Source organism: Sinocyclocheilus anshuiensis, unplaced genomic scaffold (genome assembly GCF_001515605.1).
Source record: "Sinocyclocheilus anshuiensis isolate Anshui unplaced genomic scaffold, SAMN03320099.WGS_v1.1 scaffold88, whole genome shotgun sequence".
NCBI lineage: Eukaryota > Metazoa > Chordata > Actinopteri > Cypriniformes > Cyprinidae > Sinocyclocheilus > Sinocyclocheilus anshuiensis.
Genome location: NW_015555728.1, coordinates 1,999,292 through 2,014,232, shown reverse-complemented (window position 1 = coordinate 2,014,232; position 14,941 = coordinate 1,999,292). Strand labels below are relative to the sequence as shown.

The 14,941-nt window shown below is 40.5% G+C and overlaps 1 protein-coding gene across 1 annotated transcript in view; it reads right to left on the bottom strand.

Moving 5' to 3' along the window:
- Positions 1-6,676: 6,676 nt before the first annotated feature.
- Positions 6,677-14,941, bottom strand: part of LOC107672740 (arf-GAP with Rho-GAP domain, ANK repeat and PH domain-containing protein 1-like) — a 35,902-nt gene continuing 27,637 nt past the window's right edge. Inside the window, exons 28-29 of the mRNA XM_016466060.1 lie at positions 7,136-7,199; positions 6,677-7,007 (exon numbers count right to left, since the gene is read on the bottom strand). Coding sequence (XP_016321546.1) covers positions 6,978-7,007; positions 7,136-7,199 — 94 coding nt within the window. The 3' untranslated portion in view covers positions 6,677-6,977. The remainder of the gene's footprint in view (positions 7,008-7,135; positions 7,200-14,941) is intronic.

Genomic DNA, 14,941 nt, shown 5'->3' with positions numbered 1-14,941 from the left:
CCCAGGTGTGTCTCGTCATCCCCTCCTCCTGTGTGTATAAAAAGTGTTCCCAGTCCCAAGTTCTCTGTCCGCTGTTAAACGTCTTCCTGAGTTTGTCTCCCTTGGTTCCTGAAAATAAAGTCTTGGTAAAAGTATTCTCCAGCGTCTCCTCGTTCCTCGTGTGTGTGCATCGTGACAGCCAGACACATACATTAAATGTTTAAATATCTGTTACATATATGGTACTGCTAACAATTTATATTATTTCACCATCTGTACACAAATGCAAGTAGTGAATATGTGTGTCCGTGGGTGGGGCTGTGTCGGTGTGGTAATGTGGACCAGTTTGGCTACAGTGCCAAGGCTGAATTTTTGTCCCAGTCCGCCCCTGCTCTCTTGGCAGGTCTTCCAGCCAGTTCTATCAAACCTTTTACAATTAATCCAGAACGCAACAGCAAGATTAATTAAAAGCCAAGAAGAATGCACGTCACACCTCTGTTTAACAATTTGCACTGGCTACCAATAGATGCTCGCATAAAATTCAAGGCATTGATGTTTGCCTACAAAACCACCACTGGCTCTGCACCCTTTTATCTAAATTCACTACTTCAGACGTATGTGCCCTCTATGTGCCTGTTACAGTCTGATCATTGATCTGGAATCCAGGTACATACCTAGAAAACAAACTAACTGAAAAGCAACAAGACAGCTTTTCTGCAGAATTACCTTCAGTCCTAACACCTAACACCACAACATGCTTCAGTAGGTGCTGGGTGGGTTTGGCTGCAGCATCTTGCTGCACATAGCCAGTCAAAAAAAAAAAAAACACTTGTCCCTTTTAGACTTGCACTCTACTTGTTTGCTGCTTGTTTTCTTAAAAAAAAACAACTAACACTTGCTTTCTAATCTTTTTGTATTCTATCTGTTTTCTTTTCATTTATTATACAATTAACAATAGCAAAAAAGACCTCTAACACTAGCTTGCTCTATTCTTTTTCTTTTCATTTATTATATTATTTAAAAAACCCTTGCTACGTGTACTGCGTTAAGCTAACTGAGACTTGTTATAGCACTTGTATATCATTGCTCTTTTGTTGATTTTGATTGCTTCCATTGTCCTCATTTGTAATTCGCTTTGAATAAAAGCGTCTGCTAAATGACTAAATGTAAATGTAAATGTAAGTGCAAATAGCTATAGATTCTATTTAGACTGTTAAAATAGCAGGATTTTCTGCTATTTATACTACTTATTGAAAATAATGGCAATTATCTGCACCTCAGTATTGTAGTAAATTATAAAATAGTATGCAATAACTTATTGAGTGTAAATTTAAATTTTAATTCAAATTATTAAATGTATGCCACCTTATTGGGACAATAAAGCCCTCCGTACACCTACCCTAACCCTACCCGATACTTTTTCAACTTTTTGATTATTTCCTTCATTTTCATTGAAAATAAATGCTTTTCTGATGTGATCTGAAATTTGAAAAGGGAGAAAAAAGTTTGCCAAAAGGCGGATTCGAACCCGTGTCGATCGTGTTAAAATGAATACCACACACATTTTACCATCTGCACTACTTGAGCTAACGCCTGTTGACAGTTTTTTGTAATGTTGACTAGCCAAATCACAGGTTGGTGGGCAGTGTTATTGTAATTAGCCTCTGCCAACAAGGCGAGCTATTTGCACTTAGTGTAAATAGACACTCCGTATAAATAAATTAATGAAAATTCAGAGCATGCGTGTACGAGTTGGTTTGCCAGGTAAAAATACAATTAGGCTACGTGTAAAATGTCATTGTTAACTGTGTCTGATATGAAAACTACGCTAGTCATAGTCCCATGAAATGATAAATAGCAAATAACACATATACTGAATTTCCATTATGTTTTGTTTATTTTTATTAAAATCAAATGTGACCTTGTTTGTAACTATGGCAATGTCTGCCCCGAGACCGCACAACACTTCCACTACGAGAGAAAGATGTAGCCGCACGGCGATTCCTGGATGTCATAATCTCCATACGATTATCTCGACAAAATTATCTCATGGCCACGACATATTATCACGCTCCCACGAGTTAATATGACGTTCCCAAACAAATAAAATATCTCGTGGGCCATGACGTATTATGTTTCCACGAGTTAATATGTTGTGGCCATGACAAAACTAGCCTAAGTGAACCGAAAATGTCCGCTCCGGTCACCGTAAATGCTTCGTTCGACTTTTCTGAGATCATCTACTCTTCCCTGTGGATAACCTCTGACCTACTTTCTGTACAATCTGAATTTCTGCATATTGAATTTTGAATATTGAATTTGATGTTCCGAATTTCTTCTTCATCTTGAAAACTTGATGCTGTATTGTTAAAACCTGGATATTTGCAGTCTAACAATTCAGAACAAAAAATCCGCTGTTTGAAAATACATGTCTATAAAAAAAAAAACTGCCATAAAAAATTCAATTGTGTTCAATTTCAAATGTTCAATATTCAAGTAAAAAATAAATAAAAGAACTATGTTAAATGCCACATAAAATTCAGTTTTGTTAAATGACACTTTTCAATAATTCAAATTTACACAATTCAAATTGAAATAGTTTTGGCATATTATAAGCTCCATAATTGCTCAGAGTCACAAAACTGTTCTGTGGTGGCTGTTTGGAATTATTTTTGGTTGGCGAAATAGAGCAAAAAACAGGCAATATGGTGTCTAAAACGTAAGTCTCTTAATATTAACTTATTGTTTATTGAACTGTTGTATAAAATCAGTATCACATTTGTAATCATGCTTATTTCTGAAGAAAAAACGGCACTCTTCGTGTGATTTTAACTATATGAAATGATATAAACATGTAGGCTACATTTTCTGCCCCCATATCTTGAATTATGTGATCTTTCTTAATGCATTTGAACTGTTGTATAAAATCAGTATCACATTTGTAATCATGCTTATTTCTGAAGAAAAAACGGCACTCTTCGTGTGATTTTAACTATATGAAATGATATAAACATGTAGGCTACATTTTCTGCCCCCATATCTTGAATTTTGTGATCTTTCTTAATGCATTTTAATAGACTGAATCATGCAGTGAAAGAACACTCTCTAAATGTGCACGTGCACTGTTTAACCCACTAGACTTCATCATGTAATGTATGCGTGCACTCTGTAGGTGTTTTGTTTGGTTTTTGCAAAATACTCGATAATGTCAAATTGCACCGTTAAAACAACAATTAGGCTAAGATATTATCGCAGACAATATATATCGCACACCCCTATTTGACACAAGGCATTGCAGATTAATAGGATAAACAAAATAACTAAAGCATATCACCATAGAACTTACCCAGTTACATCAACGTCTTTTCCCTTGAAATTAAATGTTATGTTTAAATATGCAGATAGCTTGTTTTGGTTAATTTAGAAGAAATCTAGAGAAGAAAACAGACGAGGGTAGTAGGCTTAAAACAAACACTTTACTGTGTATTTTGGAAATTTCCTTTCCATAGAGCAAAAGAAGACATAGAAGCAAAATAGACCAAAATCTTAAAATCGAACAGTACATGAAGTGTCCTGCCTTCATGATTTTGATCTCAGGCTCCTCATCTAATAACTATCCATTCTATTAGTATGTTGTATGCTGATAGATCTTAAAGGGGTCATATGATGTTGCTAAAAAGAACATTATTTTGTGTATTTGGTGTAATGAAATGTGTTTATGCGGTTTAAGGTTCAAAAAACACATTATTTTCCACATACTGTACATTATTGTTTCGCCAAACAAAGTAGTTTCGCTTTCACAACGAAACACAGCGTCACACACGGCAGCCTAGAGTGAGCAGAGGCCGGGGTCTAGGGTGAGCAGAGGCGGCGGGCTTGAGAATGGCGCGGCCAGCGGATTCGACGAAGGAGGCAACCACATGTGACGACCCCGGGCTGGACTCCGCCTCATCCATGGTGAAAGCCGATCCGGCGATCCACAGCGCAAAGTTGTTGTATTTCCTCAGCAACCAGCACGGATCAGCTCCAGGCATGACGAAGCAGATATCGTCCTCTTTTGGAAGACCAAACAAAGTAGTTTCGCTTTCACAACGAATCACACAACGCCTTCACGACATGGCGGCGGCAACAACAATACTACAGCGAGAATAAAAGTTACGCCTTCTTTCTTTGCGTGAACATTTGGGCGGCATTATGCAAATCTTCCCAGATAGTGACGTAAGTATGTGGGGAAGTGTTAGAAAGAGCCGTTTTAGGTAGGTGTGGCTGACTCTTAACTTTTATAAAGAATATCTCTTTGGAAATGAGACTTTAGTCTTTGCAACTTTACAGATCTTGTTTATGCACCAAGAGCTTGTAACACTCCAAAGAGAAAGGAAAAATTGAAATCGCATCATATGACCCCTCTAAATAGTCTTTTTATGTTGTCTTTTATGTCATTTCTTGTTCTAAATATGGCTGACAAGATTTTTGTGAACTGTTAAGGCCTTTCCTCACTGAGCGCGAAAAAAGCTAAACGAATACCGGACGCGATGACGTGCTGGAATAAAACAATAGATTTCTATGGATGCTTCCACATAGACCGCGAAAATTCGCGCACCGAAAATGCGAATGTTTTTTTCCGAACCAGTCCGACGAATCTTTTAAGTTTCGCAAAGTGAAAACACGGGCCGTCCAGTAAGATTTGAGCATCAAGGCCTTTCCACACTGAGCGCGAAAAAGCGAAAGAATATCGGATGCGATGACGCGCTGGAATAAAACAATAGATTTCTATAGATGTTTCCACATAGACCGCGAACAATCGTGCACCGAAAATGCAAATGTTTTTTTTTTTTTTAACCAGTCTGACAAATCTTTTCAGTTTCGCAAAGCGAAAACACGGGCCGTCCAATAAGATTTGAGCTAGGATCACGTGACCGGAGCAGCTGCTATTGCACAAAACGGCAAGAGTGGTGGCGCCGTTTCGAAAACCAGTGTAAACAAACACAGAAGAAGATCCCGGATAAGAGAAGAGAGTGGATGCTGAGTTCTTGTTATCGTTGGTATTTGAGAACAGATTTATTCTCACATGTTCTTTTATACAGAATAACATTTCTATTAATTGTCCACTGAATTATGTGGTTTGTAGAGCTTCGTCCGTTTTCTTCCACGTGCGCGAGTGTTATGAGTCAGAGCGCGTTCACTCTTTTTCTACACATGAAATATGAAAGCAAATAGACATTTGATTGTGACGATATTTTCTGTATGTGTTTGTATGCAGCTCATGGTATTTTTATAGCAATAAAGGATGTTTATGACAAATATTAGCAGTGTAGGGTTATTAAACATACAAAGAGTGCATGTGTCTGCTTATTAATCAAAATCAACTATAGATCACAACTGGAAGTTATTACAAGCACTTGATGATGGTTTAAAGTGGGTAAGCAAATATCCTAAAGTATAATTAGAAGTACAATTAGCATCAAGCAAGCTACCTATTCTTGTAAGCATTATAGATAGTTTGTTTCTGGTGTAGAACCTTGTTTATTGGAATTTAATGCTGTATATTGAGCAGCGGATGATGTTAAATCCATTTACGAGATACATGCATTGTTGGTCGGCGCCACCTAGCGTGCAGGTGTGAATTAGCAGAAGGCGAACAATCGTTCCGCGCTGTTTCGAAAACCAGTTTAAACTACTGTAACTAAATTACATGTTAGTGGATGTCTTCTGCAAAAATGTATGATAGTCATTTTTGCTCAGAAAATTTAAGACATTCTAATGTATGAAAAACCATATAAAATAATAATACTCTTAAAACAATTTCATAAAATAGGAGGCTAAACTTTGTGTAAAGCTTCATTTAGAGAAAACAACAAGAATCAAAGTTATTCCAGATGAAACCATGATGACATTGTTCACAGATTATTTTCCTGCCAGTCTTTTTGCAGTTACTGCACTTCCCTTTTTGTAACTAAGTTTCTCTAATGGCAGGGCAGGTTAAAACATGGGTATCACATCACAAACCTTATTTGCCTGTTTTAGCTAAAACTTTGGACTGAGTTGTCCAAATCATAAACTTTGTACAAGTTAACTTGTTATAAAAATGTGTACTCTGAGTAATGAATTGTTTAAAAAAAGGAACTCAAGGGGACTTTACTTCAGATGTGCGCATTTATTAAGATTCAAAAACCACAAGCACATTTCAGAAGAATAATTACATACCCAGTTAATGAGAAGCCAGTCAACGCAAGAAGAAATCAATAAAAATTTACTTTCATTATTCCAGCTTTAGGTTTTGTGTCTGTAATCATTGGAGGACCGACTGTCAATCAGTCAGTACTCCAAATGATTATATGCACGCAAGGAAGGAGGGGCCAAGAGGGAGAAAGCGGTGTCTTGTTGTGACGACAAAAATGTTTGGTGAGCACAGCAAGTTATACTTATAGTGTTCCTGTAGCTCAACTAAACAGGATACCATGTGTATAGATTGAATATGTTTTTCAGATAATGGTTCCTGAGCCTACACAAAGTTTCTAGCATGAGCACAACCTTGTATTCAAAATGGAAGAGACTGTACCATCAAAACGATTCAACCAGAGGTTTGTCTGCTGCTTCTTAAGAAAACAGTACTCACTCTCATGTAGTTTCAAACCCATAAGGCTCATTTATCTTTAGAATACAATTTTTTTATATACTCTTGAATCCGCACTGGAAATTTTATTTAAAACACTATGCATTTAACTCAGCATACAGTAAATAACATTCAGAATAATGGACAAAACAAGGGTATAATTAAGAGCAATTGATGCCAAAGATACAAGAATTAAAGAGATATTTCATCGTGTCACATTACTCATAATGCAAGAGGTCAGTGTGCTGCTAGTAATAATTCATAATCTGAGCTTGGCACAGTCTGTTTAAAAACACTTTCATGTCATTTATATATTTTTTCTTTTTAGTTTCTTCCCTCAGAAGAAATTGCTGTTATCCAACCCATCAGCTGCTTTGAGGTTATTTCACCAGGAGGGCCAGATGTCACCGTTATACTATGAATAAGATTAAACCTTTTAGTTTGTTCTATAGAAATTCATATTCAACTTTTTACATGTTGTACATTGCATATTTAACTAGAATTAAAAAAAATAATACTTCAAAATTGTGTGACAGGTGATACCTGGATGCTGTAAAATGTAGCTGTCCATTCAGTCAACTCATCCTCATTCTCGCAGCAGAGATACCTTAAAGAAAAATATCCAGAGACAAAGTAAGATGGGCAGCAACATGGAGATGTGGTAAAATTTCAAATGATTAGAGTTAAATGTTCAAGGATATAACCAACTAGTTAAAGCAGACATAACACACACAGTTCCTGCCAATCTCATGTAAATCTTGAGTACCTATAGAGCAGTGGTGTGCGGTGGTGTTCTGAAATGAGGAGGCAAAGTCCTTTTTTTATTTTTACTTTTTAAATCAAATGTAAATTCCTGTCCCAGTCACATGTTCTTGGTTAAATAAACATTACTTACGTTACCAGAGGAAAAAAATAGAGAGAGAGATTTACTTTAAAATTCACCAAGCTGATTACTCATTAAAAACTCCCACAGATCATGTTTTCAAGACATTTTAAGTCTTATTTTGATGAGTCTTCCCATTAACGACATTATATTGTTAATTCAGACTGATTCGTGAATGCATGAACACAAGAGGTGGGAATTATAGCATGAACCAATCACAGCCGAACATAACCAGTTGTAAGAAATTATAGTCTGCCTCGACCAAACTTCCACTCCAAGTAAACTATTCTCCTTTCTCTACAAAGAGCTTAATTATCATAGAGATAATTCTTTCCGATCTCAATAATATGTAAATAGTATCTCCTGAACGTTACTTCGTCAATCGTCACCTATAGCGTGGGAGCGGCAGTAGGCCATCAAGAACCATCTGCTGACCAAAAGGGTACTTGAATATAATTGCACCTTAACATTTGGTTGTTTCCACCTGAAAGACTACCAACAGATGTGGGAACGGAAGGCTATCACTTTCATTGTTATCCGCAATTTAAATTTAAGACGAAACTTAATTTACATGCAGGAAGATGAAGTGGGAAGATGAACGTAATAGAGTATAAAATGTTTGAGCTTAGGATGTTCGTGGTTCATTCCGACTCCGTTGAACCCAAGGTACTACATGTACTTTGTCACTGCTATGCTGCAATAAACATCTTCATCGAGATCTTCATCGTCCTCATCATTTTTCTTACACAGTCATATCCAATCATATTGCGATGGAGGCATTGTCTCCTCTCACGTGATTTTCCCCCATTCATTCTCAATTACCCCCCCACCAAACTCACGGTACACTTTAGGGGGTCAGTTAAAACTCAGTGGGCTCAGGGGAGGTGAGAGAGACACAGACTCCTGCTGTAACTTAACCTGCTGATGTCACTGTTGGACAATGTTTCTTTAGAAAAACGAGTGATTTATACTCTTTTTAATATTATATTTTATAATATTGGCGTTTAATTTTTTTTACTACAAATTTTTTGGGGAGACAATTCTGAGGAGACACTGCCTCCCTTGCCTACTTGGAGGAAACGCCCCTGCTATAGAGTAGTATTGCATCCATATCTCAGAAGAGTCTTTAGTTTTTTCAGATTTATAAAAGACAGATACAGCTGTACCGCTTCTCTCCAAAAACAGTCGAGCTTCCAGAGTCGTGCCGTGGGCGCTTTTGTGTAGCGATCATCTGCAAGCTGTGACATCGACATAAATAAAACGGGAACAAAAACTTTATTGACTTAAATCCTGTGCAGCACTGCAGACGACTTCCGTAACCCGAATGAAGCAAGTTGATGGGCGTGCTCTTGCTCTCCCTCTGGTTGATGTGAAATCTGACCACCAGCGTGTGCCTCCCGCTCGATTGCCCATCAACCGGGGAACGAAACGAAGCAATAGTGGCCACATAAACCTTTATCATTGACGGTAGACTCTCGTTATCTAGCCTGTGCTGCAGAAAACGTAGAACATCCGAAACGGGACAGCTTGCTGGGTCAGTATCTCTGTCACAGCACCATTTCACAAACACTCCCCATTAAAGAGCATACAGACGCCTAGTAGAAGGTGCATGAGACTCAGTGAGTGTGTCAAGCACATGGGGAGGCAGGGTGCTCGGCCCCTCTAGGACCACTGATGTAGCCACACATGAAGGCTCCACAGCTCCGGGCTCTCTTCCCTGATTTTGCATAATACCAGAGAACGCATAAAGTCTGGCTCTCGGCCAGCACAATGTCAGAGTGTCTCCCCTCAGCGAGGAGTGAGACAGCTAAAATAACTAAGTACATTTCCTTCAGTTCCAAGTGGTTTATGTGCCACCTGCTCTGAGACTCTGACTACAGGCCTGAAGTCAGTAAACCCTTGCACACTGCTCCCCAGCCTGAGGTTGATGAATCTGTCGTAAACACAGTGAGTGCTGTCACCAGTCCCAGTTCTCAGCCACAACTGTAGTGGCCATATATGCAGAAGACCCAGGTGGCAAACTGATGAGGGCGACACCATTAGTCCCAGAAGCCTCTGAAATTGCCTCAAGGGAACAGAACAGCCTGGTCTGAAGCAGCGCAGAGCAGATGAAATGGTTGTTATGCGCTCTTGAGAGAGGCGGGTTTGCATCTACACAGAGTCGAAACACACACCCAGATATGTTATAGACTGACTCAGGGTGAACATGCTGTTCTGCATATTCACACGTAGCCCTAGGGACTCCAGATGGCGAAGCAACTCGTCCGTATGACTGATAAGCACATCTCGTGAATGGGCTAAAATCAGCCAATTGTCCAGATAGTTTAGAATGAGCATATCGCTCGTTCTGAATGGGGAAAGTGCCGCATTTATGCACTTCGAGAAAGTGTCTGTGGCATGGTGCTATCTGAATATGAAAGTATGCATCTTTTAGATCTATGGATATAAACCAGTCCCTGGGACAGATTTGTGCCAGGATCTGCTTCAGAGTTGTCATCCTGACGCGCGCTTCTGAAGTGCTCTGTGCTGAGTCCCCCATCTCTCTTGGGTACCACAAAATAGCAGCTGTAAAACCCACTCTCCAGCTCACTCTGAGAGACTCGCTCTAATGCTCCTTTTGCGAGCAAGCTGTGAACATCCTGTCTCAAAATGGGCATTTTTAAGGCAGTGTCAGTGATGGAACCACTCCATTGAAACGGGGGGTCTGCGTCTGAACTGGACGGAATATCCGTGCTCTATTATGCTCAGCACCCAGCGCGAAATGTCTGGAATAGCTCTCCACGCATCTAGAAACTAGAACCGAATCTCTCCGGTCACTATCACTGGCAGTGATGTTCGTAGACTGGCGCCCTGCCCTGGCGAGGCTAAACGCACCGGGGGACACTGGGAGGCCATAACAGGCACAGACAGCGGCTCTGCGCTGCTCTGAGGCAGGGCGAGTAACGCCATATCATGTGTTTTTATTGAACAAACATGAACATTGCATTTGTTGCCTACAGGAACAAGAGGGACATGATGCAGGATGCGGCGCTTGGGGGCCGGGCCTGCAGTGAGCTCTCTCCTCATCTTTGCCAGTCCGTCAGGATGAGGGCTTGGCAGCCGAGGGTGGTCCGCTGTCACGGCGAGGGCTCCTCCTCTGTCCATGGCGCCTTTTCCTGGGTCCCATCCACTGTTTGCAGCGAACATCCGGCTTATGTCAAGGACAGAGCCGTGGAGGATGCGGCAGCCTGCATAGCCGTTCTCTGAGAGGAGTAGGGTGCAGAAGAGGAGCGTGATCTAGATGGTGAATGGAATGCGTGCCAGGGCATCAGGTGACTCATTGCCTTTGCAGGCTTTTGCGCCTCAGAGAAGCTCTCGATAACCGACTCCATGGCGTCACCAAAGAGGCCGGAGGGTGATCGGAGTGTTGAGCAGCGCCTTACAGTCTGAGTCCTTCAAGTCAGTTAGGGTCATCCATAGGTGCCTGAGAAGGACTATCATGAAGCCCATGGAATGACCGATGGCTTGAGCAGAGCGCTTTGTCACCATAAGCGTGAAGTCCGTCGCCGCACGCAGGTCTTTCATGATGTTCGCATCCATGTGAATGACACAGATGCTCGGCGATGGTCTCCTCAACGGGGGGTATGCGCACATAGCCGTGGACCTCCGCCCTGTCCATGTGGGAGAAGATGGCCTGAGTGGAAGGGTGGACGCGTGCCGACTGGGGTGCAGACCATGACTTCTCATGGACATCCGGGAAGAACGGGACCTTCCTCCTTGAGGCAGCCAGGCAGCGGTTCGACTGGAAGTACCAAGAGTCAAGCTTACTCCTGGCAGGTTAACAGCTCCTTAACAGCTTTCGCAAGGACCCTGGCGAACTCCTCCTGGAGGTCTGGCGAACTCCTCCTCAGTGTCGGGCGATACCTGCTCAGTGCATTACATACTGCCTCCAGGCTTGTCAGCATTTGCATGCGATTTGTATAATTAACGATAATTAGCCAGTTAATTGTACTTGCGTTATCCGGTAAGGCTTCAGAATTTTGGAGAAGGGGAGGAGTTCCAACTGTGAATGCTTCGCAATGTACTGAAGAGTGAACGCTTAAAAGGGAATCAGTCTCCTCTTGGCTTCTATCAAAATCCTCTGACATTTTTCTTTACAAATCCTTGTTTTGTACCTCTAATTATTGACCGGTGTTTTGTTTTGCTCTCTCCTCTGTGCTTCCGCATTAGACACTTCACACTGGAGCTTACCAAAGCCAATGGATGGCAAGCCTGCAACCTTTAGCCAAAAACAGCGCAACGGCTAATGCTAACGCTGCCACTTTGGTGGTATGCAGGGAAGAAGACCAGAGGCTGTTTTGTTTTAATGTATGTCAATAGAGGAGAGGCTTCACTATGCTGAATAAACAGCTTTTGTGAGGAAACAGCTTAACATTTAATGAATCGACAGCCTATCGGCTAATCTTCAACATGTTTTACACTAAACAATAGTTTGGGATTTAATTATTTTTAGAGTTTACACCAAAAAAAAAAAAAGCAGTTTTATAAGAGAAGTCACAGACTTTTTGTGACAGGTGGGATTCAGCTTACGGTACTTATTCATTCCTATGGTATCCGTAAATGACAACTGACTGTCGCACAACTCTGACTGAAATTCAATGACATCAAGGCTGTTATGTGATTGGTTATCAAGGCACATGTGATCCAAGTTGACCATTACACTTTCTCCAATGGTAAGTAATATAGACCCTCGTATCTCCCAGTAATAATACCATCTCTGAGCTTACGCTACGCCTACGTCCTACGTCATCTGCCGGAACGGCGTTCAATTGTGAACGTGCATACGACAGTTAGCGGAAGCAAGAGATTACGGTTTATAAAGTTTTAAATATTTATATTTTTCTTAGCAAAACGCTTTGATTCGCTTCAGCAGGCCTTTATTCAGCCCCTGGAGCTGTGTGGGACACTTTTTATTATGGTTGGATGCTACTTTATTGGACTTCTTTTGGACTATTGAAAAATAACACCCATTCACTGCCATTATAAAGCTTGGAAGAGCCAGAACATTTTTTTATATAAATCAGATTGGATTTGCCTGAAAGAAGAATGAAAGAAGAATGTCATATACACCTAGGATGTCTTGAGGGTGAGTAAATAATGGGGTAATTTTCACTTTTGGGTGAACTAGCCCTTTAAGTCAAAGACTTTGCTTGAGAGGGCAAAGCGATTAACCATTTCAGTTCATTTCCAAAAACAACCCCTTATGTTTGTGTATGGGCCTTTGGTTTATATTTTAGAGAAACTGAGATTGTTAACAGGGATGTAAACTATACCTTTTGTCGAAAATCGCCGTTTTGAATTAAAAATAGGTAATTTTTGTGTGATTCGTGTACTGTAGATCAGGATGAGTTGCTAATTCATACATCAGTACAAAAAAGTGCTAAAATTGTAAATGTTTTTAGTGGCTTTTCAATTTTATAATAGTGATTTTAGAATGTCTAAATATAATTCCGAAAGCATGACACATGAAAAGGACTATATTAGGGAATGAAAACGACAAATGAGCCAAATACGTGATCCTATGCTGCCATCTACTGGTTATAGAGGGAATATCATGTCATATTCATTTTTAAAGCGTTTTCCAACAGGTGGCAGAAATGTTCCACTTTCCATTTTCCATGGATTATCTCTATTAATAAAAAAAAAATCAATAAACAAAAACTTATTTAAAGTGAATTTTACATATACTGTTCTAATTATATATATAAAACAGACAAGGTCTCATCTGCAAATGGAAACACTGATCTTCCCTAACCCCAGGGCCGGACTAAGGGCTAGGCGCAAAGATGGAGGGGGCAAACCCAAGGGCCCCCTTCATAGTAGCGTATCTTGGTGCCACAACATTTTCTACCTCAGGAATAATAATTATTATTATTATTTTACAAATCTCAAACTATGAGTATGTATATGAAATATTCCCGGCTACAACACATTAAAAGCATTAATGCATTAACAACAGATATTATGTCAACGCAAAAAGGTTTCCAGAAACAGCAACAACTTTTGAGCATATGACTTATATATAATGCTGTAAGTGTCGTGTGTCAAAGTTAAATGGATCAAGCACTGCTTATCATTAACAGAGCAGTGAAATCGTTGGGCTAACTCCCGCTATGGTCTGGTCCAGCTGTTCTGCATGGTTTAATCAGGTAGCGCCGTTTCATCAGTTGGCTTTTGGCGTTTTCAACTCATGTGCTGCAGTAACAACCCTCTACGGACACCTTGGCAATTGAATCTAAGACCGTGTATTGATTATAGAGGACTGAATAATATTACTGTTAAGTTTCGCTATCCCCTTCCTTTAGTGCCATCAGCACTAGAACAACTCAGAGAAGCCAAAATCTACACCAAGCTCGATCTTCGAAGTGCATATAATCTCATCAGAATCAAAGAAGGGGATGAATGGAAAACAGCTTTTCTCACCACTAGGGGGCACTATGAATATCAGGTAATGCCGTATGGGCTGGCCAACTCTCCCGCTGTATTCCAATCTTTCATAAATGAAATCTTCAAGGACCTCCTGAATAAATTTGTGGTTGCATACATCGACGATATCCTCGTATTTTCCAAGACAGAACACGAGCACATTTCCCATGTCAGAACAGTCCTTTCTCGGCTCTTAGAGAATGAATTATATGTCAAGGCAGAGAAGTGTGAGTTCCATGTTAATCAAACTTCATTCCTGGGTTACCACATCAGCTCACAGGGCGTCAAGATGAATGACCTCAAAGTTCAGGCAGTCACTGAATGGCCACAACCTAGAACCGTCAAGGATCTGCAGAGATTTCTAGGCTTTGCCAATTTCTACAGGAGGTTTATCCGAAATTATAGTATGGTTGCCTCTCCTCTCACCTCACTCCTCGAGAATAAACCATCAAAACTGGTTTGGACTTCGGAACCTAACAACGCTTTCAACGGATTGAAGGAACGATTCACAACAGCCCCTATCCTAAAACATCCTGATCCGAACGAACCATTCATACTAGAGGTGGATGCCTCAGACTGTGGCATAGGTGCTATACTCTCTCAGAGACAAGGACAACCAAGCAAATTGTATCCATGTGCTTTCTTCTCCAGAAAACTAACCTCCGCTGAGCGCAACTATGACGTTGGAAATAAGGAACTACTCTCCATGAAAGCAGCGATCGAAGAATGGCGTCACTGGCTTGAGGGAGCTCTTCATCCCTTCCAAGTGATTACAGACCATAAGAATCTTGAATATATATAAAGAGTGCCAAGCGTCTTAACCCCCGGCAAGCCCGTTGGGCATTATTCTTCACACGCTTCAACTTTACTGTAACTTATCGGCCTGGCAGCAAGAATGGAAAAGCAGATGCTCTTTCCCGACAATATGACCTCTCCACAGAGCATCACATCACCGGTCCCATTCTACCCAGCTCGATCATCCTAGCCCCAGTCTCCTGGGA